The sequence below is a fragment of the Mustela nivalis genome (assembly GCF_964662115.1).
Source record: "Mustela nivalis genome assembly, chromosome: 9".
NCBI classification, from domain to species: Eukaryota; Metazoa; Chordata; class Mammalia; order Carnivora; family Mustelidae; genus Mustela; species Mustela nivalis.
Window position 1 is genome coordinate 63,236,467 of NC_139028.1, and position 27,108 is coordinate 63,263,574.

A 27,108-nucleotide genomic window follows, 5' to 3' on the forward strand; every position below is an offset into this window, starting at 1 on the left:
AGGCCTGTGAGGATGTGGCTGCCCTTCAAAAGGATTATGAGGAGGTTGGTGTGGATTTAGTTGATGGAGAGCTTGAAGAAAGAGAGGAGTACGAAAGTTAAAAATGTCACAAAGGTGGTACTTTTACAGGGAAGCCTTTTCTGTTTATATATATATATGTGTGTGTGTGTGTGTGTATATATATATATATTTTTTTTTTAAAGATTTTGTTTATTTATTTGACAGAGAGAGAGAGAGATCACAAGTAGGCAGAGAAGCAGGCGGAGGGGAGGGGCGGGGGCAGGGAAGTAGTTTCCCCGCTGAGCAGAGAGCCCGATGCGGGACTTGAGCCCAGGACCCTCGAATCATGACCTGAGCCAAAGGCGGAGGCTTTAACCCACTGAGCCACACAGGCACCCCTATTTATTTATTTTTAAAAAAATTTTATTTATTTGACACAGAGAGATGATAAGTAGGCAGAGAGAGGGGGAAGCAAGCAGGGATCCTGCCGAGTAGAGAGCCTGTTGCAGGCTTCAGTCCCAGGACCCTGAGATCATGACCTGAGCTGAAGGTAGAGGCTTACCCACTGAGCCACCCAGGTGCCCGCTTTTTCTGTTTTATATGTTGAAAAGTTGAGCTCTGATCAGTTAATTCGTATGTAGCAATGTATACTCTTCATATACAATTACTGACCTGTGCTTTATTTTATTTTTAAAGATTTTATTTATTTATTTGACACACAGAGATCACGAGTAGGCAGAGAGGCAGGCAGAGAGAAAGGAGGAAGCAGCTCCTTGCTGAGCAGAAAGCCCAAGGCGGGGCTCACCCCAGGACACTGAGATCATGACCTGAGCGGAAGGCAGAGGCTTAACCCACTGAGCCACCCAAGCGCCACTGACCTGTGCTTTAAAACAAAATGCTCTGTTACAGACCCAGGATGTCCATTTCTCTGATGGGTTTGAATCAAGTATTCCCAGAGGTGCCTGGGTGGCTCAGTTGGTTAAGTGTCTACCTTTGGCTCCGGTCATGACCCCAGGGTCTTGGGAAGGAGTCCTGTATCAGGCTCCTTGCTCAGTGGGAATCCTGCTTCTCCCTTTCTTTATGCTTTCGTGCTCATGCTTATGCTCTCTCTCTCTCAATCGCTGTCTCTCTCTGTCAAATAAATAAATTTTTAAAAAAACTGAATAAAGTATTTCCTGTCTTCTTAAATGGGGGGAAAAAAACCGAAACATAAATCCATTGTGATGTAAAGGTTTGGGGTTTTTTAAAAAGATTTTATTTATTTATTTGACAGAGATCACAAGTAGACAGAGAGGCAGGCAGGGAGAGAGAGAGGAGGAAGCAGGCTCCTTCCTAAGCAGAGAGCCTGATGCGGGGCTTGATCCCAGGACCCTGAGATCATGACCTAAAGGCAGAGGCTTTAACCCACTAAGCCACCCAGGTGCCCCTTTTGTGGCATAGTTTATATTTTTTTATTTTTTAAGATTTTATTTATTTATTTGAGACAGAGAGAGAGCACCAGCGGAGGGGAGGGGCAAAAGAGAGGGAGTTGCAGACTCCCTGCTGAGCAGGGAAACCAACTCTTGACTCTTGACATGATGCTGATATATTTGGGCAAGCCATTGTTCAACCTTCATTTGTGTGCTCCCACAGTAAAAGTACTCAGTTTAATTCTTTTCTTTCTTTCTTTCTTTTTTTTAACAAAGTAGACCTTCCCAACATAATAAATTAATCAACACTTAAAATAAGGTGAAGCTGTAAATTATGTGGGAGAATTTTCTTTAACTTCTGGTTTCTTATACAATTATTGTCTTCTGCATTTCTATAAAGAAGATCAGCAAGAGGCAGCACTAATGTGTCATCCGTCTTTTATGATTTGAATTAGCTCCACATCAGTAACATTCAAGATGCTGAAATAGCTGATAATGTTTAGTTTTGCATCCATTCTTCCTATTTTTCCTGCTGTTGGCTTAATTCTTTTGGGTGATTAACTTTTTTGCCATAGTAGTTCTGCTTAGAATAAAATTAACTGAAAAGAAGAGCAGAAACAGGCTATGTTTTTCAGATTAATTTTTTTTTAATTCTTAAATTTTTTTTTAAATTTTTTAAAGATCTTATTTATTTATTTGACAGAGATCACAAGTAGGCAGAGAGATGGGCAGGTGGTTGGTGGGGGGCGGGTGGTGGGAGCAGGCTCGCTGCCGAGCAGAGAACCCGATGTGGGGCTCGATCCCAGGACCCTGGAATCATGACCTGAGCTGAAAGCAGAGGCTTTAACCAACTGAGCCACCCAGGAACCCCTTCAGGTTAATTTTAATCTTTATGAGTTTGGTGTATAAATTATGTTCCAATATTAGGATAGTGCAGTGGAAGGGAGGGGATTATTATACATAAAATCTTACTTTGTACTAATTTTGAAAGCATTTATATGTGTTGGCTGTGAGATCTGACAGGGCATATTTCTGTTTGTAGGTATTAAAAATTATTTTGGGCTGTTGATAACAAGCACAAAATAACATTAGTAAGTGACTTGAGAATGGTTTTTTCCCATATAAAAGAAGTCTGTAAGTAAAGTAGTTCAGACCTTTGTGGCAGCTCCATAGTCACTGGGACTTCTGACTTTGTTTAACCAGATCTAATACATCACTTCCATATGGAGGTTGCCTCATGTTATTGAATGGTTCTTGGAGTTCTGTCCATGGTATCCCATATCCAGGCAAGAAAAAGGAAAGGAAAAAAACCCAAGAGTGCACCTCTCAACTGAGTCAGCCCCATTTATTTAAAGCTCAGAGAAGGTTGGAAAATGTAATCTTTTTAGTGGGAAAAGTATGGATTTAAATCAGTGATTGTTTTAGTAAGAAAGGGAACGATGGATATTTCTGTAGAAAATTAGCTGCCTCTGCCATCTTGACTGATTAACTGAGGTTCTGTGGGTGAGATTTGTTAAATATAGCTCTATACTATTCCTGTGCATTCCACAGGTTTGTCAGTTAGATGCTTTTGCACAGTAATACAAGTTTATGAACCCATTATCCCAGCCTTTAGCAGAACGGGATATACATTTTCAGACTGAATGTTGTAAGATGGAATTCGTACCTAGGTTATGTGTATGTAAGCCCTATATATAGAAATGAAATTGAAATACATAGTCACATAGTTTAGGATAAAGGGGAAAGCTAGGTTGCTTGGTTTCTTTCTTTCTTTCTTTCGATTTTTATTTGACAGAGAACACAAGCAGTGGGGTAGCAATAGAGGAAGAGAGGGAAGCAGGCTCCCCACTGAGCGGGGAAGTAATGTGGATCTTGATCCCAGGACCTTAGGATCATGACCTGAGCCAAAGGCAGATGTTTTACCATCTGAGCTACTCAGGCACCCCTTGCTTGCTTGCTTTTTTTTTTTTTCCTTAAGATTTTATTTATTTGACAGACAGAGATCACAAGTAGGCAGAGAGGCAGGCAGAGAGATGAAGAAGCAGACTCCCCGCTGAGCAGAGAACCAGATTGGGGTGGGGGATGGAGGGGGGTGAGGGGGATGGAGGGTGTTGAGGGTAGGGAAGGGGGGGCGGCTTGATCCCAGGACCCTGGGATCATGACCTGAGGCAGAGGCTTTAACCCATTGAGCCACCCAGGTGCTCCCCTTGCTTGCTTTATTTTTATTTTTATTTTTTTTTCCTTGCTTGCTTTCTTAATAAAAATCTGTATATAACTGAAATTTACAAAACACTAAAAAAAAAAAATTAAAGACCTAAATAAATGGAGAGACATCCTAAGCAAAGGGATTAGAAGAATTAATATTGTTAAGATGTCGATACTAACTACTGGAAGTAATCTACAGATTTAATGCAGTCCCTATCCAGATTTCACTGCCATTTGTGTAGAAATAGCCGATTCTAAATTCCAAAAGCCAAAACAATCTTGAAAAAGAAAAGTGGGGCTCTTGGGTGGCTCAGTCGGTTTCATATCTGCCTTCAGTTCAGGTCACGAACCCAGGGTCCTGGAATAGAGCCATGCATTGGGCTCCCTGTTCAGCAGTGAGCGTGCTCCTCCCACCCCTCCGCCCCTGCACATGCTTGCTCTCTCTCTGACAGATAAATAAATAAAATCTTAAAAAAAAAAAAAAGGTAGAAGGACTCATACTCCTGATTTCAGAATTTATTACAAAGCTACAGTAATCAGAACGATAGACACATAGACCAGTAGAATAGAATTGGCAGTTCATAAGTAAATCCAAATACCTATTGACAACTGATTTTCTTTTTAAAAAATTTTTAAAAGATTCACCCATGCCTGGGTGGCTCAGTAGGTTAAGGCCTCTGCATTCGGCTCAGGTCATGATCCCAGGATTCTGGGATCGAGGCCCACATTGGGCTCTCTGCTCTCTGGGAGCCTGCTTCCTCCTCTCTCTCTGCCTGCCTCTCTGCCTACTTGTGATTTTTGTCTGTCAAATAAATAAATAAAATCTAAAAAAAAAAAAAGATTTATTTATTGAGACTGTGTGAGCATGAGCTTGTGCACAAAGCATGGAGGGACACGGGGAGAAAGAGAAACTCAAGCAGACTCCCCATTGAGTGTGAAGTGCAATGTGGGGCTAGATCCCAGGACCCTGAGATTATGACCCAAGCCTAAATCAAGAGTTGGACATTCAACAGACTGAGCCACGCAGATGCCGTGCAAGTGATTTTCAATAAAAGCACCAGGCTCAACCTACAGAGTGGGAGGAAATACTTGAAAATTACATTCCAGAGAAGGGTTTAATATCTGGGATCTATAAAGAACGGCATATCAATAATAAAATGACAAACTTGGTTTAAAAATGCATAGGACTTGAATAGTTCTTCACAGAGGTTGTACAATTGGCCAGTTAGCACATGAAAAGATGCTTAACATTATTAGTCATTAGAGAACTGCAAATCAGAATCACAAAGAGATTCGATTTCCTACCTGCTAAAGATGAGTATTACAAAAAAAAGAAAACATCAAATTCTGGCAAGAATGTGGAAAAATTGGAACCTTCATGCATTGCTTTTGGAAATTTAAAGTGGTGGAGCTGCTGTGGAAGCCAGTGTGGCATTTTCTCACAGAGTTTAAATAGAATTATCATACGGCCTAGCAATTCCACTGTTCAGTATGTACTGAGGAACTGAATATAGGAACTCACAGCAACCAAAAGGTGGACACAACCTAAATGTCCATTAATAGATGAATGGAAAAAGAAATTGTCGGATATCCATACATTGTGATAAGTTATTGCTTATTGGGTACAGTTTTTGAAGTCATAAAAAAGCTTTAAAAATAATATTGACAGTTATACATCATCGTGGATATAATCAGTGCCATTGAATTGTACACTTAACATAATTACATTTCATTTTATTTTTAATGAATTTATTTGAGAGAGAGCGAGCGAGCGCATAAACTGGGGGAAGGAGTAGAGAGAGAGAAGCAGAGAGCTTGCAAAGCAGGGAGCCCAATGCGGGGCTCGATCCTAGGACCCTGGGATCCTGACCTGAGCACAAGTCAGCCACCTAACCAACGGAGCCACACAGTGCCCCAGAATATCATATTTTATGTGAATGTTTTACCACAATTTAAAAGTAAAATCTATCTTAAAAAATATATCAGTGTCAGTATAGGTTCATCAGCTGTAACAAATGTACCACTTTGGCTGGGGATGTTGATAATAGGGAGTGTTATGCATATGTGGGGGTAAAGGAGTATATGGGAATTCTCCGCACCTTTTAGTTTTGCTATGAACCTAAAACTACTCTCAAAAAATAGCATTTTAGGAGCACCTGGGGGGCTCAGTTGTTGGGTGTCTGCCTTCAGCTCAGGTTATGATCCTGGGGTCCAGCTTCAAGCCCTGCATCAGGCTCCCTGCTTGGTGGGAAGCCTGCTTCTCCCTCTCCCACTCCCTCTGCTTGTGTTCCCTCTCTTGGTGTGTCTCTGTCAAAATCTTAAAAATAGCATTTTTAAAAAATGGTTAAGATGGTTAATTTCATTATGTGTATTTTATTACAACTTCAATATATATATAATAAATAATATATAAACTATAATATAAAGTATATAAAAATATAAAATAATAATAAATAACAAATATATATATAAAATAATCATTATATATTGGAAAGAGCTGGACTTTTATTCCCAGCTCCACAGCAGAAGCTTTGTTCCCCTAGACAAGTTTTCTAACTTCTCTGAACCCCAGTATTGTTAGAATGATAAAAAATAGGGATGGCAGTAGCACTTTGCAGAGATGTATGAGGATTAGTGACGATGGTGAAAAAGGCCTAAAAGAATTCTCCAGCACATGTGCTTAGTTGATGGAAACCATTATCACTGAAAATTTTGTTCATTTGTACTTGGCTATGACGTGTTTATTCATTATTTCTCCTACAATAATAATTACCCTTTGAACCCTAAACTGCCATTAAACTATTATTATTTTTAAAAATTTTATTTATTTATTTGAGAGAGCACACAGGAGTGGGGGGAGGAGTATAGGGAGAAGCAGACTCAGCGGGGAGTCCCACACAGGGCTCCATCCATTGGGATTGTGACCTGAACCAAAGGCAGACACTTAACTGACTGAGTCACCCAGGTGCCCCCAAAACTATAGTAATTTTTTTTAAAGATTTTATTTATTTATTTGACAGACTTTGACAGACAGAGATCACAGGTAGGCAGAGAAGCAGGCAGAGAAAGAGAGGGGGAAGCAGGCTCCCCGCTGAGCATAGAGCCTGATGCGATGCGGGGCTCCATCCCAGAACCCTGGGATCATGACCCAAGCCGAAGGCAGAGGCTTTAACCCACTGAGCCACCCAGGCGCCCCAAAACGATTGTAATTTTTATTTTAGTTTTTAACTTCTTTGTTTTATTCTGTTTTACAGGCAACAATTGGTATTGACTTTTTATCAAAAACAATGTACTTGGAGGATCGAACAGTGAGTAATGCTTTCAGTGTGCAATTTTCTGCAACACTCCAGGGTACAAAATGATGATCAAAGCTATAATTGATGATTATCACTATAATAAGTTCTTAGCAAGTTGAAAAAGTTAGTTTACAGGCTTTGAGAAAAACTATTATTAACAGAGTGGTAGTACTTAGCATTTTGACCTAATCTCCAAGTGAAATCCAAAGAGGAGAGAAAGTCAAGTTGTTTGGAAAATACTGAATGCCCTAGGCCTACTAAATAAAATTTGTCATTCAGATTTGGAAAAATGATAACAAGCAGCTTTGCGATAATGAAAAGTGTATTTTCATAAAGACATTAGAGCTGCTAAAGACTTGTTGAGTGCTACTCTTGAGGCATTCAGAAGTATTTCATTTGAATATCACATAATTTGTGAATTTCAGAATTTTATTTGTTAGAATGTGATGTATACTGAAGTGATAGTGAATAGATAGAGGTAATGTGTATTTATTTGTTGGATTTAGATACCTGTCTTTTGGAATGCTCCCTTTACACATAGTATAAATTCTGTACTCCAGACCACTGTCCCTGGAAGAGATTCCTATCAACTAAACAGTGACTATCTTAAATGTAATATTTTGGGACCTATGCCAAAAAAAATTATTGTATTTCTAATGCTGTTTCCTGTTAGTGTGTGAAAGTTTTTCTTTTGGATATTCTCTTTTGTGGTTTAATATACAGCATGTAATTTCTTAAATTTTCAAAGCTTAGAAATTGTTTATAATGGTAAAATAACTGAATACTTGTTTTCAGGCTTTTCTTCCTCAAATGTAGATATGATAAAGTAAGAATGCAAAGAAATTTTTTAGAGTTGCAAAAAAATACTTCTCTGTTTTCTTAGGTTATATACAATGTTCTGGGAAGAAACATATAGGAGAAACATTAGCACAGTAGTCAGAGACCCAATTTCAAAGTGTTCTGGATCCAATAGAAAAGAGACACATTCTAGCTTCAGAGAGGCATTCATTCCTTTACTCTGATAGCCAGGGCTGCTCATTGGCATTTACCTTCGTTTTTCCATTTTATGCTCACTATTTGAACATCAACAGTCTATTTTTTGCTATCTGGAAGGCATACGATTCAAATAGACATTATAGGGAGTTTTTAAAAAGCTGTATTTCTGATTCTGTGAAATCTTTCACATTGCCATATTTAAGTCACGTACCTTCAGAGCAAGCAAATTTTTAATACTACTCCCTTTTGAAAAAGGAATTTTGTGTTATTTTCATTCCTCATGTCCCTGCAGCTTTTGCATGAGTCTGCTTTTTACCTTCTTCCCACCTTCCCCCTTTTAAAAACATTATTTCTTTTTTCTTTTTAGTATGAGTTTGGTTTTTTTTTTTTTTTATTTATTTTTTCCCATCCCACAGATCAGGCTGCAGCTGTGGGATACTGCGGGTCAGGAACGTTTCCGTAGCCTCATTCCCAGTTACATCCGTGATTCTGCTGCAGCCGTAGTAGTTTACGATATCACAAGTAGGTATTTTGCAACGGGTTGACCTTTCTTATTTTTCTTGCTTGTTTGACTGATTTTGTTGTTAGGTACGATTGCAATTATGGGACACAGCAGGTCAAGAGCGGTTCAGGAGCTTGATTCCTAGCTACATTCGTGACTCCACTGTGGCAGTTGTTGTTTATGATATCACAAGTGAGTGGGGGGGAATTAATGCATTTCTAATCTTTCAACCTTTAGCCTAGCTGCATGCATGTTCTTGTCTTGTGCTTGTTTTCTATACTAGCATGTAAAAATGAGTTTTGTCATAGTAAACCTTATCATATACCAGCTAGGTCAGAAATACTTGCTTTGATGTTTGTATCAACTTTCTTTATTTCCACTGTGCCAGATTTTTTTGGCCTGGGAATTTTCCTTTAGATCTGATTATGAATCTTCTCCCAGGCTCTCTTAGTATCCTGTTATCCCTAAGTCACACCATAATTATGGTTGGAAGAATGTCACCTTTTTCATTTAACTTTATCTCGGGTTTCTCTAAAATAAAATAATTTGCATTTAAGCCTCTTGCCAAAATTTTTTAGATCCTCCAAAGCTTTCTATTGAGGCTATTAAAAGCTTCTGCTAGCCAACTTTTCTCTGCTTTCTGCTTCCAGCCATCCTCTCTATAGAGGAAGGCAGAGAAAAAACGTAATAATGTGCAGTTTTCTAGTAATCATTTTCATTTGAATTATATCTGGATTCTGTGACTGACTTCATTGCTAACAAATTGCACTTTAATTTCTCTCCAACAAGAAATTTTAAATAGGAGATTAAAACAAGTAATGATCCTTTTTCTTTTTCCTGAAGACTGAGTAATGCCTTTGGCATTTTAAGTGCCTATAAATTTTCCACAGAATATGGTGACTGACAGCGAAATGCTCTCTGATTAAAATTGTCTTTGTAAATTGGTTTATTATAGATATTAGGCAATATTAAGCCATCATTCCACATAGTGGTCCATAATTTGTAGGAAAACCAGAATAATGTTACATCTTAAACTTATTTTTAAAAGAATCTTACATAAACTATTTATTTGAGCTAGTGATATTCTTACTGTACATTTTTTCATATCTGCTCAACCAGAAGTGCTATCTACTTAATTGCAATGGCAGAATTTTAAGTTTGCATTCAGAGACCTTTTTTGGAGGTGGATTAGGGGCTATATGCAATCTTTCTTTTCTTGAAGCTTTACTTTGGGTTGCTACTTGTTTAAAAATGTGTATGTTCATTATTGTGCATTGACAAGTTTTGCAGCTTTAAAATGTTTGTGCTTACTTTAACCAAAGCAAGTGAGACCTTATGTGTTTTTCTTTAAAAATTATGCACATGTGGTTAAAATATTAGTGAACTGTTCTCTGAAGCTGCTGTAAAAAATACTGAAGTATTCTACTTAGAATCTAGTGCTAGGAAAAATGGATTTTGTTACAAGTGATTCTGGTGCATTAAACTAATGAACTTAAAGTTAAAGTGATCACAAACTGAATAAGCAATGCAAACAGAGTGGTGTTGAAAGCTGTTTAAAGGCTTTATAAATTTTCTGGATGTGTTGGGATTTATTGGCTGACCTACTTTTGGAGATGCTTTCTTTGTCATGCTGGGTATGTGTAAGTAATCAAAAAAACATTGTGGCAATGTGACACCATATTATCTGCCATAGCTGTCCTTAACATTTAAAAAATTTCCCCCCACCCCCACTTACATCTGGTATGTTAAACTCATTGATCATGTTTAAAAGTTTTAAACTACTATAAAAGGAACCTTGAGGACTTTAGTCTTTATTTATATCACTGACAGTTGTACTCAGATAAAATGGAGTTATATTGCTGGCACATTAAAAGTGGGTCCTAATGTGCCACCCCCTCCCCAACTTTTGGGGGTTTTTTTTTTGTTTGGTTTTGGGTTTGGTTTATCACTTGGGGAGGCTTTGCAGTAACACTAATCTACTTTGTCCATCCTCCTATACCAGATGTTAACTCATTCCAGCAAACTACAAAATGGATTGATGATGTCAGAACAGAACGAGGAAGTGATGTTATCATCATGCTAGTAGGAAATAAAACAGATCTTGCTGACAAGAGGTATAGAGTGATTTTGTGTGTGTATCAGATGTTTGATTTCTTCATTAATCAGCTTGTTATTTTTATTACTGAAGAATTGTTTTGAAAGGAAACCTGTTTAATTCTTAAGTTTATACCCTACTTTTCTTCAGTGTGAGAACCTGAAATATAAATGTAAACATTAAACTCAGTCCTCAAAGGAAAATGAGTTTTTTTGTTTTGTGGAAGCCCATGTATAAATAGCTTTTGTGCAAAATTGTTTATACATGGGGGGATAAAAGATTATTTACACATGAAGCTGGTAACTGTTTTGCATTTTTTAGGCCTCATAAACATGAGCAGTGCTCTGTTAAAGAACAAAATGTTTTAAGAGCAAATCCTATCTTTAAAAAATATTCATAATGACTAAATGCACACTCTATTGGTAGTCTTATAAATATTCATTATAATTCAGTGGTGTGGTTTTCCTTTTTTAAAATTGTATGGTTGAACCAGACTGTGTAGTTGAACTGAATAGCGTGATTGTGATACCTTAGTCAAATGAGCAAAGCCATATTCAAGTCACAGGATGCAAAATTAACATTCACTGTGGAACCCATGGCTTGAATATCTGCCTTCAGCATCCTAAGTAATCTACTGGATATTTTTTCTGGTTTAAATAGTCTTGACCATTTTACTTAATAGTAGAAGCTTTTACTGTTTGCTGTTTCTTTATTCATGAGTTCGATATTGAAATTCGGGTATTGAACTTGTACTATTAATTAAAATGTTGCAAAGAAAATCCAGTATGTTCAAAGGCTTGTGGAAATGTTAAGCCCATTTTTTTCCCATGGTACCTCATTTGGAATTGGCAGTAGAATGACAGAAAAGTCTTTCTTGATTTAAAAGTAAACTCAGAATATGAGCATCTTTCCTTTATGAAAATAATTATTTGGACATCAGTTGGCATTTTAAGTTTTCACTATTTTATTTATCTCCACTGTGAGAATTTGTAGATCATGTAGGTATATATTCTTCTGGTAGAGAGTCCCTGGTACTTTCATTTTTAAGTAGGGAAATTGTATATGTGAATTGTTTCCTGTTACAATAGCCAGCGTTATCTAGAAGGATGCATTAGATGGAGAGCAGAAGGAGAAGGAGAAGCAGACTCCACACTGAACAGGGAGCCTGACATGGGGCTCCATCCCAAGACCCGAGGATCATGACCTCAGCCAAGGGCAGATGCTTACCTGACTGAGCCACCTAGACAACCTGTAACTAATATAATTCAGGGATGAAACAGTTCAACAGTATCAGAATTTAAAATATTCATTGCCTCGGGGCACCTGGGTGGCTCAGTCACACATGCTATCATATGTAGCATGATATCCTTTTTGTTAAAAAAAATAAGATGGTAGATATGTTTATATATTCTTTTGCTTAGTACAAATCTGCATAAGCATACATGGAACTTAACTCACTCTACATCTTTGGGAAGGGATTGGGATTATGGAGGACTTTACTGTTAATGATTGGTCTTCTGAAAAAATTACTTTGTAATCAGGAGAGAATGTTTTAATAAAAATGATCCAAAGTTAAATGTCTTTATCACATTGAGAATTATATTATTTTGGTAAAAACTTGGAGGATACCAGAGTACATCTGTTTCAGCGTTTCAGTATAAGCACCCAATTGTGTAGTATTTTCTGTCCTTTGTAGCCAGTGATTCCCAAATGTTCTAAACCTGAGAATCAGTTGGTAAATATGGCTTCTTAGACCCTCTTTTAAGATTCTGGCTGTGAAGGACCATGGTCAACTTTAAACATTTTAGGGTTTTAAATCCTATCTTTAGATGCTGTAATTTAGTTAGTTCAGTGTGGGACCCTTGAATCTATATTTAATGAGTCTTCCTAGGTGATTCTGACAAAATCAAACCATAGTTGGGACCATTGCTGTAGCTAACCTTTAACCATTTTATCAAGGTGACTACTAATTCTAAAACTAGGAAGAATTTCTGTCTGGAATCATCTATGTGTAGGATAATCATTCACTTAAAATAATCATTCAGAAGTATTTATTGAGTATCATTTGTGTTTCAGAGGATGCTGCTTTAGGATAGAATGGTGAACAAAAAAAGACAAGTCTCCAAGGAACTTTTATTTCAGAGAATGAACCAGTCAATAAATAAGTAAAAAATAATAATAATAATAATTTAAAAAATACATAGTATTTTCTATAATGATACCTGTTAAGAGTAAAAAATAAAGCAGAAAAAAGATATTTGAAATGCCAAGTGTGAGTTTGAAATATTAGATGGGAGAGCAATAGAAAACTTCATTGAGAAGATGACTGATGCCTTTTGAGTACTAACAAAGGAAGGGAGTCACTATGCAGTTATCTAGAGGAGGAAAAGGTTCTAAGCTCATGGCCCAGAAAATGGCCCAGAAAATCCCTGAGTTGGGAATATACTTCATTTTTTTTGATGAACAGCTTGGAGCCCTATATAGGTGGTAAGAGAAGGATGGAAAGTGTAGGAGGTGATGAGTTGTTTTTTTTTGTTTTTTTTTAAAGATCTTTATAAAGGCCAGATAAAGTGGGGCAGAGTCTCTGAATGAGATCAGAGGATTTAAGTAGAAGAGTAACTTTTCACAGATCAGTGTTTGCTTGTTGAAAATACGTAAGAGGGGGTGCCTGGATGGCTCAGTGGGTTAAAGCCTCTGACTTCGGCTCAGGTCATGATCTCAGGGTCCTGGAATCGAGCCCCGCATCAGGCTCTCTGCTCGGCAGGGAGTCTGCTTCCTCCTCTCTCTGCCTACTTGTGATCTCTGTCAAATAAATAAACAAACAAACAAACAAATAAATAAATAAAATCTTAAAAAAAAAAAAAAGAAAAGAAAGAAAATACGTAAGAGTAGAAGTAAGGAGGGTAATCCAGACTGTAATCCAAGCAAGAAATGATGATGACTTGGACCAGGATAGTGGCAGCTTGTGTGGTGATTAGTGGTCAAATTCAGATATATTTTGAAGATGAAATTGTCAAGATACACTCATGGAATGGATATAATACATAATGATGGACAGAATATGCAGTGAGGGAGAAGTTGAAGTCAAAATGACACTTAGATTCTTAGCCTGAGTTATTGTTATTAACTGAGATAGGGAGAGACTACATAAAGAGATGGTTTGGGATGGTATATCATGACTTCAGTTTTGGTCATTTTCTTTTCTTTTATTATTACCTTTTCAAAAGATTTTATTTATTTATTTGAAAGAATGAGAGAGAGAGCATGTAAGAGGATGGTGGGGGAGGGGCAGAGGGAGACGCAGATTCCCTGCTGAGCAGGGAGCCGAATGCGGGACTGGATCCTGGGACTTCAGGATCATGACCTGAGCCAAAGGCAGCTGCCCAAGCAAGTTTTGGTCATTTTAAATTTAGAATTACTAGGGGATGCCTGGGTGGCTCAGTTGGTTTAATCATCTCACTCCTGATTTAGGTTCAGGTCATAATCTTAGGGTTGTGAGATGGAGCCCGGTTTTGGGCCCTCAGCTGGGCATGGAGCCTGCTTAAGAGTCTCTCACTACCCCCTTTCTCCCTCCCTTCCCCCACCCCATAAATTCATTCATTCATTCATTCATTCAGACTTGATATTAGATATCCTAATATCTAATTAGATGTCAGGTAGGCAATTGGATATTGGAGTCTGGAGTTCAGAGTAGCCGTCCAGGCTAGATATGTAAGTTTGGAAAAAATCAGCATGTAGATGGTATTTAAAGCCACAAGACTGTATGAGATCACCAAAGGAGAGATTGTAAATAGAGACAAGGTCCAAGGAGTAAATTTTAGGGCAGGTTCCTGGGATCGAGCCCAGTGTCTGGCTCCCTGCTCTGCAGGAAGCTTGCTATTCCCTCTCCCACTCCCCCTGCTTGTGTTCCCTCTCTCGTGGTCTCTCTCTGTCAAGTAAATAGATAAACAATTAATTAACCAATTACTTAATTTTGTTGATATATTTAGGGCTAAAGATCTGCAGATTGCCAACTTATTTTCAAATGTGTGTTTTTTAAAATGTATATACACGTGTAAATACATAGAGAATTGAGGATAAAACAAGCAGATGTAGCAAAACATTAACACTTGGATTGTATAAGAGAATATCTGTGATGTTCTCTTTGCTTACAATATTCATTTTCTTCTTTCCTGACTTTTCCAGAGAGTGGAGAATTTTTAAAGTAGTATCTTCTTATATAAATAAGAAGATAGTGAATCTAGTACAGAGGTATAAGTCTGGGGAGTAAGGACAGTTTCCTCCATAGTGTAGCAGGACTAGAATATAAGGATACACACATGTAGATCGGTGGATAGATGTGGTGAGAGCTTGTGGAAATTTTCCTGTATTGCTTTGGTTCTCTGTATTGTAGGAAGCAGGGTTTGTCAGCTGGTATTTTAGATCCATTTAATTAGAATATTTGCATATTTATTAAACACCTGTGTGCTGGCTAGGCGCTAGGAATACCAAGAAAAGTGACATAATGTTTCACTTGAAGAGTGTATTACAGTTTGAGAGACACTGCTAATTATCATGCATTACCAAAAGCCCTATAAAATGTATCAAGAGACTTTAACATACATGTCTTTTTTATTTTTTTTTAAGATTTTAGGGCGCCTGGGTGGCTCAGTGGGTTAAGCCGCTGCCTTCGGCTCGGGTCATGATCTCAGAGTCCTGGGATCGAGTCCCGCATCGGGCTCTCTGCTCAGCGGAGAGCCTGCTTCCCTCTCTCTCTGCCTGCCTCTCCATCTACTTGTGATTTCTCTCTGTCAAATAAATAAATAAAATATTTAAAAAAAAAAAAAAAAGATTTTATTTATTTGACAGAGAGATCACCAGCAGGCAGAGAGGCAGACAGAGAGAGAGGGGGAAACAGGCTCCCTGCTGAGCAGAGAGCCTGATGTGGGGCTCGATCCCAGGACCCTGAGATCATGACCTGAGCCGCAGGCAGTGTCTTAACCCACTGAGCCACCCAGGTGCTCCAACATACATGTCTTTTGACTCACTTGTTCCACTTAGAGAAATCCACAAAATCCATCCTGAAGAAATGACCCACAGTGCACAAAATATTACGTCAAGATGTTTATAGTAGCATTTTCACAGTAGTATAAAATTTAGGAAAAAAGAACATTTTTAACAGTTTGGGAATGGTTACGTAAATTATAGTAGCAGATTGACAAATTGGTCATGAAAAATTATTTTACCTGAAGTTTTTAATCATAAGGCTAAATTATTATGATCTAATATGAACAGAAAATAGCCATATATTGTTTTTAAAAATAAAAAAATTGGGATGCCTGGGTGACTCAGTTGGTTAAGCCAGTGCCTTGAGCTCAGGTCATGATCCTGGAGTTCTGGGATCGAGTCCCACATCAGGCTCCCAGTTCCTTGGGGAGTCTGCTTCTCCCTTCTCATGCTGTCTCTCCCTCTCTCAAATAAATAAATAAAATCTTAAAAAAAAGAATTATAGGATGAGCCCTGCCAAGTAAAAGCAAATCACTAAAAAAATTCTTTTTTAAAAAATTGTTTAGTTACATATAACATATACACTGAAGTGCACAAATTTTAAGTGTACTGCAGCTTAATGAATCTTCAAACTAGTCTCATCTGATAACTAGCACCCCGTCAAGAAAAGTTCTTTTGAGAATCTTGTTTATCATCTTTATAATATCAGTTTTGCAAAAAGAAGAATTTATCTTTAAAATTTTTTTTACAGGCAAGTATCAATTGAGGAAGGAGAAAGGAAAGCCAAAGAGCTGAATGTTATGTTTATTGAAACAAGTGCAAAAGCAGGTTACAATGTTAAACAGGTAAGTAAGTGATCTTGGAGTATTGGGTTGAGGTTATCAAATTGAAAAACTATTATGAAATAATTGTGTGAGTATCCCTGCTATAAGATTTTCTTCTAGTTGGGAACAGCAGGTCTCGTGAACTAGCAACATATTACCCAGTGAAAAAATACAAATGTGGCATAGATTTTGGAAAAGGAGAAAAGGGTTGATAAACTTAAGATTGTGCACGGGACAACTATTTCATTATGATTGCAAGGTTGTAAACTTACCCTACCCTCACTGCATCTCTACTGGATTGTTTTAAGGTAAATTAAAAAAAAAAATTTTTTTTTTTCTATTTTTAAGGGTTTAATGATAAAAGAAAGCAAGTATTTGCTGTCAGGAGTGATATTTTGGTTGTAGTTGTGAAAGTATATTCTGGTTACTTCATCCTTAGTAACCTGCTATTGTTCTAACAGTGTTCATAAAGGAATGTTTTGGGGGAGCTGGAAAATAGGGGGGGGAGCACACCTCACATTATCAAACCGTTTTCTACAAGATAGAGTAGTGGTGGGGTGCCTGGGTGGCTCAGTGGTTAAAGCCTCTGCCTTCGGCTCAGGTCATGATCTCAGGGTCCTGGGATCAAGTTCCACATCGGGCTCTCTGCTCAGCACGAAGCCTGCCTCCTCCTCCTGTCTCTCTCTGCCTGCCTCTCTGCCTACTTGTGATCTCTCGGTCAAATAAATTTAAAAAAAAAAAACACAAAAGAGTAGTGGTCACAGATTTATAGGATTTTCAAACCAATAAGTAGTTTTTTATTTCTAAGTGATCAATAGAAGGTTAAAATAAAATCATTTAACCCCAATAAGTTGAGCTTTATGAAAAATTCATTATATTGTTTTCACTTTCTTTCCCATATCTCGTTGCCTTGAAGTAATATAAGTAACTTCGTACTGTCACTGATTCCCTCCCTGTAGTATATGGTTTCATGCCTCTAAATCTTTGTTTCATGCTGTTGTTCTCTTTGCTTAGAATACTCATTTCTCCTTTCCTGACTGATACCTACTCATCCTTTCAAGTTTCAGTTTAGATGTCAGTTCTTCAAAGAAATTTTTGTTGACATTCTCTACCATACCATACCTGTAGGCTATTTTATTTACCAATCATAAATGGTACTTTTCTGTGTTTTCTCGGACCCCTGACCCTTGTGAAACCATTGTCCTGGAACTTACCACATTATGTTGGAAATATTTCTCCCATCAAAATTATATATTTCCAGGACCTACAATGTCTGTGGAATTTAGAAAATGATAAGTAAATGAACTCATGAACTCATAGGAACCACAGATAGTTAAAAAACTTGAGTAACAGAAATGTTAGCACGATTATTATTATCACCGTTCAAGGACAAAGCAGTGGGTGACTTCATCTAGCTTTCATCTAATAATGACATTTTGATTTGGATATGAATGAGCTAGTTGCATATTATAAGTTAAAGTATGGCCTTCTGAGACGTTTTTCAGTCTGGATTAATGTCTAAACTATGGCCCCCTACATCTGACTCTGACTAATCTTACAGGTTCAGAAGTCTCAGATCATCAGCATACAGTGGTCACTAGTGATAGCTAGTATCTTCATGATACTTAATTGCTTCTAAGTTAAGATAACTCTTGAGATATTGAGAAAATGAGATTTGGCATTCATTTGCTATATTTTATAAACACATACAATTTTTTTTAACAGCTTTATTGAAGCATAATATCCATACCACAAAATTCACTTGTTTTAAATATACAACTCAGGAGATTTTTTTAGTAGATGTAAAGCATTGCGCAACCATTACCACAATCTGATTTTAAAACTTTTTTAGCAGTAGGCACATAATTTTTTCTAAAAGCCCTGATCCATACAAATAGATAACAGCAAGCCAGTAATAATGAAGAGGGAATTCTTTTTTTTTTTTTTTTTTTAAGATTTATTTATTTATTTATTTGACAGAGAGAAATCACAAGTAGGCAGAGAGGCAGGCAGAGAGAGAGAGAGGAGGAAGCAGGCTCCCTGCTGAGCAGAGAGCCCGATGTGGGACTCGATCCCAGGACCCTGAGATCATGACCTGAGCCGAAGGCAGCGGCTTAACCACTGAGCCACCCAGGCGCCCCGAGGGAATTCTTTTATAAATTAGCCCTACCCTGTATTCAAAACCTATTTGCTATTTTATTATTTTTCTTTATTTAGATGATATTCTGAACATGTGATTTTGGTGAAGTTCCTGATTCTGTTGGGACTTGATTTTATTATCTTTTAAATATTAATGTGATCAAAATTACTGTTTTCAATTTTTGGAGTAGAGCTGCCTTTTTTTTTTTTTTTTTTTTTTTGTAGCTTCTTTCTTAACTCACAAAAACCATTACTTTCTACTTTATAGGGAGTACGATAGCATATTAGAATTTTATTTCAATATTGATATTTGCTTTGTCTTCTTACGTAATTTTGTTAAGACAGAAATCCTGAGGGCACCTAGATGCTTCAGTTGGTTAAGCATCTCCCTTCAGCTCAAGTCATGAAGCCAAGGTCCTGGGTTTGAGTCTCACATCAGGCTCCCTGCTCAGCAGAGAGTCTGCTTCTCCCTCTCTCTCTGCCCCTCCCCTTGCTTATGCTCTCTTTCTCTCTCAAATAAGTAAATAAAACCTTACCCCCCCCAAAAAAAGACAAAAATTCTGGACACACAGCCTCTTCCCCCTATCAATTGAGAGAATGAAACCAAGAAAGGAATTTAAATCTTATGTTAATAAGTGCATTTAAATAATAGGTTAAGGGCACCTGGGTGGCTCAGTGGGTTAAGCCGCTGCCTTAGGCTCAGGTCATGATCTCGGAGTCCTGGGATCGAGTCCCGCATCGGGCTCTCTGCTCAGCAGGGAGCCTGCTTCCCTCTCTCTCTCTCTCTCTGCCTGCCTCTCTGTCTACTTGTGATCTCTCTCTCTGTCAAATAAATAAATAAAATCTTAAAAAAATAATAAATAATAGGTTAAAATCTTCCCCTTTGTCAGTGATTAATCTTACGGAATATATTTCTATCATGTGGGAAAATTACTGACTGATTTTAAATATTAGCTAAGAAATACACCACATTACTTATTATGGGTTGGCTATTCCTTGAATTTGCGTTTTTTTTTTTTTTAATTAAAACAATTTGTTTTGAATTTGTTTTTATAAAGGAGCTTAAAAACTAAGCAAGTAGGGTATCATTTAAAAAATTATTTAAGTGACTAGAAATGGAAGAAATTTTTTTTTCTTTTAGTTGCACTATAAATCACCCCAGCATTAAGGGAAAGAAACAACAAACAAAACCATTCCCTTTGATACCACTTGATATATTAGGTATATGGAAAAACTCAAATTTTCCTAAATGAAATCTAAATCAAATCTACAAAATAACCACTGTCCAGTTCCTAACTCTGGACAGCGTACACTGACAGTTCAGTGCTTATTTTGCAAATCTCATGTTTATCATACCATTGGAAACTTTGGCAGTATGGGGGGAAATTGGTGACAGAAGTTTTTCCTAAGATGGTCATTTTTGAAACTCATATATCTTACTTACTGTTGAGATGAGGAATGTGTTTTTCCTCATCCTATATCTGGTAGAAAATAGAGTACCTGATATCCAAACAAAGGTAAGAAAAGACAGAGGTTTTTAGAATGGCAGATGTCCCCAGGAAGATCTCCTAGGATTAGAAAATTGCTTAATGATTTTGTTTTTGTTTGTTTTTTTTTTTTAAGATTTTATTTATTTATTTGAGAGAGAGAGACAGTGAGAGAAAGCATGAGAGGGGAGAAAGTCAGAGGGAAAAACAGACTCTCCAAGAAGCAGGGAGCCCGATGTGGGACTCGATCCCAGGACCCCGGGATCATGACCTGAGCTGAAGGCAGTCGCTTAACCAACTGAGCCACCCAGGCGCCCTAGGTTACTTGTGAATTTTATGCTGAATTTTAAACCAAGTCCTTAGTATGCTATGCCCTGCTGCTCAAAATCTTGATCTTAAGCCACTGTATACTACACAGTGTACTACACTTCTTAAAGTCCCCCAGGTTTACTGTGTTCCCATATTTCCATTGTGTTACTGTCCCTCTTCCAAAATACTGTTTCTTCTCTGTTATTTATAATTAAAAACTTGGTTCAGACATAATCAAGTGTAGATCAAATGCCTTTCCTAATTATTGAAGTAGCACCACTTCTTTCTTTTTTATTTTTTTTTTAAATTTTTTTAAAGATTTTATTTATTTATTTGACAGAGATCACAAGTAGGCAGAGAGGCAGGCAGAGATAGAGAGGAGGAAACAGGCTCCCTGCTGAGCAGAAAGCCTGATGCAGGACTCGATCCCAGGACCCTGGGATCATGACCTGAGCCAAAGGCAGCGGCTTAACCCACTGAGCCACCCAGGCACCCGCCTTCTTTCTTTTAATATAAAAGTTTTTTTTGTCACTTTTGCCTCCTATCATACTGAACTCATTAATGTTTATTGAATGGAAGAATAATATGCTGTATTTTTTGAGCAGATACTTAGAGCTGCCATGTTATGCTGTAAGAAAAAAATCTGTTTAATGAGGTTGACTCAGTCTTAAGAATTTTCCAAGACATGTGACGCCTGGGTGGCTTAGTGGGTTAAGCCGCTGCCTTCAGCTCAGGTTGTGATCCCAGAGTCCTGGGATTGAGTCCCTCATCAGGCTCCTTGCTTGGTGGGGAGCCTGCTTCTCTCTCTGCCTCTGCCTGCTTGTGAGTGCTCTCTCTCTCTCTCTCTCTCTCTCTCTCTGACAAATAATAAATAAAATCTTTAAAAATTAAAAAAAAATTTTTTTCCAAGACATGGAACAAGCTTAGAGAATCTAGGTTACATGAGGTATTATACTTCTGTATTTTCACTGCAATTTAGATGTGGATACTCCTGCCACTTGAGTTTCATTGAACTATTGGGGTAAACATTTACGTACAGTGAAATGTACACATCTTAAGTTTACATTTAGATAAATTTTGATAAGTGTTTATGTAGATGTAAGGACTACATCAGTGAACATACAGAGAAATAATTTCCAAATAATTGGGTCATTTCTAGATCTCCTACTGTTACATCTTCTGATTTAATTCTGTTGTGGTCATAGACTATACCATGTAACATTTTAGTCATTCATAATTTATTGAGATTTGTGTTATGGCCTAGCATATGGTCTGTCTTAGTGAGTAAGACATATAAGACATAACTGGAAAATAATGTTCTTTTATAGTTGTCAGGTATAATATTTTACAAGTATCAGTTATATCAAGACAGTTAATAGCATTGTTCATAACTTACATAGTCTTACTAATTTTTTGTCTATAGTTCTGTCAGTAACTGAGAAGGGAGGTATTAAAATTTACAACAACATTTGTATTTGCCTGTTTTGCCATTTAGTTCTGTCAGCTTTACTTCCTATTTGGAAATTCTGTTATTGAGTGCATATGTAATTAGGATTATTATTGTTTTCCTAATGCATTGTGTTTTTGTGTGTTTTGTTCTGTTTTGTTTTTAGTGTTAAGAAAAGTTCTTTTTTTTTCCTAATAATACTCCTTGTATCTAAGTCTTTTTCTGATCTTAATATAGCCATACCAGTTCTCTTATTGGTTATTGTTTGCATGGTATATTTTTTTCCTTGTAAAGAAGGTCACTGTTGGATTGGCATTTAGTTGGATCTCACTGTTTTTTAAAATCCAGTCTAAATCTCTGCTAAAAAAAATAAATAAGTAAAAAATAAATAAAAATCTTTGCTTTCTATTTGGAGCGTTTGGGTTTTTTTAGATTTAATGTAATTATTAATGCAGTTGGGTTCATATCTGTCATTTGCTTTTTGGTATCTGCTTGTCTGTCATTTATAAAAGTTTAATCAAATTTTTTTTTTAAAGATTTTATTTGACAGAGATTACAAGTAGGCAGAGAGAGAGAAAGGGATGCAGGATCCTTGCTGAGCAGAGAGCCCAATGCAGGGCTTGATCCCAGGACCCTGAGACCATGACCTGAGCCGAAGGCAGTAGCTTAACCCACTGAGCCACCCAGGCGCCCCAGTTTAATCAAATATTTTTATATTTTATTTTAACTCCTCTTTTTAGCTAAACCTCATAGCTTTTTAGTGGTTGCTCCACAGATTAAACTAGAGTTAATATATTATTTCATCCTTTGTACCTGTGCACTTTTGCTTTGTGTTATTGTTGTCACATACTTTATATTTACATACATTGTGAATCCTCTAATAGATAGTTTAATTTTTGCTTTAAACAGCAATTAAGAGAAGGGAAAGGACAGCTTTTTCTGTTTACCCATATATTTACCATTTCCAGTGCTCTTCATTTCTTCTTACAGATAGGCATTTCTTTCTTTCTTTTTTTTTTTTTTTTTTAAGATTTTATTTATTTATTTGACAGAGAGAGATCACAAGCAGGCAGAGAGGCAGGCAGAGAGAGAGGAGGAAGCAGGCTCCCTATGAGCAGAGAGCCCGATGTGGGCCTCGATCCCAGGACCCTGAGAGCCTCGATCCCAGGACCCTGAGATCATGACCTGAGCCGAAGGCAGTGGCTTAACCGACTGAGCCACCAAGGCACCCTCTGCTCATTTCTTCCAGCCTTCTAACTATTGCTTTCAGATGGGCTTCTTGCAGTCTCTCCTACATATGTACCATTCAAGAGTCACCTGAGATTTGCAGGAAATTTATGTGTACAATTTTAGGGTTCCTCCTCTTGGCTTCCTCCTTAGTTACTTCCTTCCTCAATTCAGCCACACTAGCAGTCCACTGACACTGCAAAACTTAAACACTCTAGTTTTCTACATGACTTCTGGCCACCTCATATTGCACAGGCTAAGAATGGCTCTTGGGAACACCTGTATAAACATGGCTCTCACCCAATAAATGTGGGTTCCCTTCTTCCCAGGGTTAAATTCTCCCTAATTTGTATCTGCTTTTTGTTGCTCTTGAGAGCCTTTGAAAAATTGTTTTTTTTTTAGTTTTCCAGAGTTAATAATTGCCATCTTCAAGAGTGTTAGTCCTATACAAGTTAGTCTGCAATTACCCAAACTGGAGGTGATATTAAACTTATGGGGGGTAGGGGTGCCTGCATGGCTCAGTTGGTTAAGAAACTGACTCTTAATTTTGGCTTAGGTCGTGATCTCAGGGTTGTGGGATTGAGCCCTATGCCTGGCTCCTTGCTCACTGGGGAGTACTGGAGATCTCTCTCCCTCTCCTTCTGCCCCACCCTTCTGTGTGCATGAGCTCTCTTTCTCTCTTTCTCACTTTCAGATAAATAAATATATCTTTAAAAAAATTAAACTTATGGGGCGCCTGGGTGGCTCAGTGGGTTAAGCCGCTGCCTTCGGCTCAGGTCATGATCTCAGGGTCCTGGGATCGAGTCCCGCATCGGGCTCTCTGCTCAGCAGAGAGCCTGCTTTCTCCTCTCTCTCTCTCTCTCTGCCTGCCTCTCTGCCTACTTGTGGTCTCTGTCTGTCAAATAAAATAAATAAAATCTTAAAAAAAAAATTAAACTTATGGGAGGTAAAACTTAAAATATCTGATAAATGTAACAACTGAGGCTATTTAGCATGTACATAGTTAGGTTTTTCTGTATGTTATTTGTCATCAAAATAAGTGGATTTTTTACTTAAATTATATAGTCAGTAAGTCATACATATTAACAGAAATTACTGTGAAGAAATAATCACAGACCCCTTCTGAGATATTTGTTGTAGGTCAGTCACAATTCAGAAATGGTGCTGGTATTTAGAAATTTACCAGAAATATTTTATAGTCCAGTCACTGTCTTGAAAAACATTGGGAATCACAGTCTTACATGCCTGTTAAAGTAAGCATTGTGTGTGTTTGTTCAGCCGTATGTTTGCAAAGCACAATTACTTCTGATGATTGTGCGTTGTACTCATTTTATTTGAGAAAATCATCATGTGCTTTCACTGGAAATTACATGGTAGTCTTTTTGTATAGATGTGTTTATTTGTATTAAAGGTACCATCTCGTTGTATTTTCCACATATAGAGATGTTTTCTAGCTTTCTGCTAATTTGCTAATTGGATTCCTTCTTTTTACTACCATGTACACTGGAGTATAATACACATAATAAAAGCTGAAAATGGATTTCCTCTATTATTCTGTGTACTTTTTAAACAATTCTAGGAGAAATTTCGTTAATGATACATCATTAATGTCTGACTGTGGTTCAGGTGATTGGGCCTTAATGCCTAAAATTTTTGCTTAAAATAAAACAAATTTATTCCTGACCAATACTGCTAATTTTTCTTATTTAAAAATGTTCTGTGCTTCACCCCTCTGCTCTTTAACCTTGTATAAGCACTTAACTCTAAAACCCTGTTTATGTCTTTAAAAATATTGTTACAGTTTTGTTTTTTTTTAAATAAAAATACTATGAGGGGGCGCCTGGGTGGCTCAGTGGATTAAAGCCTCTGCCTTCGGCTCAGGTCATGATCCCAGAGTCCTGGAATCTAGCCCCATATTGGGCTCTCTGCTTGGCAGGGAGCCTGCTTCCTCCTCTCTCTCTCTTCCTGCCTCTCTGCCTACTTGTGGTCTCTGTCTGTCAAAGAAATAAATAAAATCTTAAAAAAAAAATACTATGAGGGCTAGAACTATAATAAATAATAATACCTAGCATGATCATTTATGTTATATAGGATATTTAAGTAATATTTTTCATTTTTCATTACATTCAATATTTCATAGAAAAATAGCTTATGCAGGCACCTTGGTGGCTCATTTGGTTAAGTATCTAACCCTTGGTCAAACCCCATGTTGGGCTCTGTACTTACCAGGGATTCTGCTTGAGGAGTCTCCTTCTTTTTCTACCCCTCCCACATTCTCTCTTTCTCTAAAATAAATCTTTTTTTTTTTTTTAAAGATTTTATTTATTTATTTGACAGACAGAGATCACAAGTAGGCAGAGAGGCAGGCAGAGAGAGAGAGAGAGGGAAGCAGGCTTCCTGAGGAGCAGAGAGCCCGATGCGGGGCTCGATCCCAGGACCCTGAGATCATGACCCGAGCCGAAGGCAGCAGCCCAAACCACTGAGCCACCCAGGTGCCCCTAAAATAAATCTTTTTAAAAAAATAGCCTGTTGCTTCTCGGCCTTTTGGCTAAGATCAAGTGCAAAAGAAAATAGCCTATGGTAAATATTTTAATCCTTATTTTTCTGCTTTTAAAAATGCAGTAATACTGCTTTCTTTTGTGAAAGTGGTATAGTGTTTAAATTGCTGAAGGAAATGGTAATGAAAAGGTAATTAGTTAAGACTTCCCTTGACTTTTCATCTGAGAATTAACACATTCATTTAGTGAAGTATTAACTATGTGGGTGTCACCTTTCTTATCATATTGTCTAATTTTACAGTACTGGCAAATGGGAAAAGAAGAGAAACACTTCTTGATCTTTAATCTAAAATTATCAGTGCTTATCAGAAGAAAAAGATTTGTTTGAAAGAAGATTAGTGATAGCTGATGATCAGTACTAACAGATCAATGAAAGCTTATATACAGTTGGGTTGTGCACACATGCATGTGCGGGTAAATTGTGTTACACCTGCTGAGAAGCATATGTACTTAAAGCATTGGTAGGAATAATGACTTTTCCATACCATTATATCCTATGTCTGCCGTAGTTCTTGGCTCATCATAGGTCTTCATCTTATACTTTTATCATGTACCTTAATTCACATGTGTCAATTAACTACAGTCTATAGACCATTATAGTTCCTTTGGAGAATTTAAAAGTTATGTAAAATATGATTCTTAATTTCTTTTTTTTTTTTTTTAAGGATTTTATTTATTTGACAGAGATCACAAGTAGGCAGAGAGAGACAGAGAGAGGGGGTAAGGGAAGCAGGCTCCCCACTGAGCAGAGAACCCGATGAGTGGGGCTCAATCTCAGGACCCTGGTATCATGACCTGAGCGGAAGGCAGAGGCCCCACTGAGCCACCCAGGCACCCCTGATTCTTAATTTCTAAAAAGCTTATGATATAGTTGAGAAAAGTGACATTCTCATGAAAATTACGTAGCAAAGGGTAGGTAATACATGATAAATGCCCAGCCAATACTGCAGAGACCGTAAGATCCATAGAAATTATTGAAATGTAAAATCAGTGCTGTCACAAGGACGTATATTTGTTGAAGAAAAGAATAAGATTACATATAGATAGGATGATCAAGGGAGGCCCTGTCTTAGTCATATGTGATTCCTAATGAAGCTGAAGCCTCTCTTAGCGTATCATTGGCTTTTAATAAATGGCTTTTCCTCTAATGATTATTTAAAACACCTTAATCCCCTAGGGTCTTTTCCTTCCTGTCTTACATACATTTCTGTAAGGATAGAACTTTGCTTTTTGTAAAGTTTTTACTTGGCTCATTTTAGGATGTCCTGTTCTTTATAATCCTATTACATATTCTGTGCTCTAGCCAGTCTGGACTACCTAAACATTCTTGAATATACCTTGTGCTTTTCTCTGACCATGCTTTGGGCATTTGATTGTCTAGCAGTGACAAATGTGGCATACATTTGGGATGGGATACAAGGGCACTGTGCATCCCAGAAATTGACTCTATAATAATGATACTTAGTCTTGGCCTCAGTAATTTTTTTTTAATTTTTTTTTAAAGATTTTATTTATTTATTTGACAGACAGAGATCACAAGTAGGCAGAGAGGCAGGCAGAGAGAGAAGAAGGGAAGCAGACTCTCTGCCGAGCAGAGAGCCTGAGGCGGGGCTCGATCCCAGGACCCT

At 37.5% G+C, this 27,108-nt stretch overlaps 1 protein-coding gene across 3 annotated transcripts in view; it reads left to right on the forward strand.

Annotated features, from left to right (window-relative positions):
* Window positions 1-27,108, forward strand: part of RAB6A (RAB6A, member RAS oncogene family) — a 121,595-nt gene that overhangs the window by 89,012 nt on the left and 5,475 nt on the right. For 2 of the 3 annotated variants that reach the window (XM_082749794.1, XM_082749792.1), the window contains exons 3-6: window positions 6,869-6,922; window positions 8,495-8,600; window positions 10,411-10,522; window positions 16,241-16,334. In XM_082749794.1, coding sequence (XP_082605920.1) covers window positions 6,869-6,922; window positions 8,495-8,600; window positions 10,411-10,522; window positions 16,241-16,334 — 366 coding nt within the window. Of the gene's footprint in view, window positions 1-6,868; window positions 6,923-8,322; window positions 8,429-8,494; window positions 8,601-10,410; window positions 10,523-16,240; window positions 16,335-27,108 lie in introns of all 3 variants that reach the window. The other variant, XM_082749793.1, reaches the window with a different exon arrangement.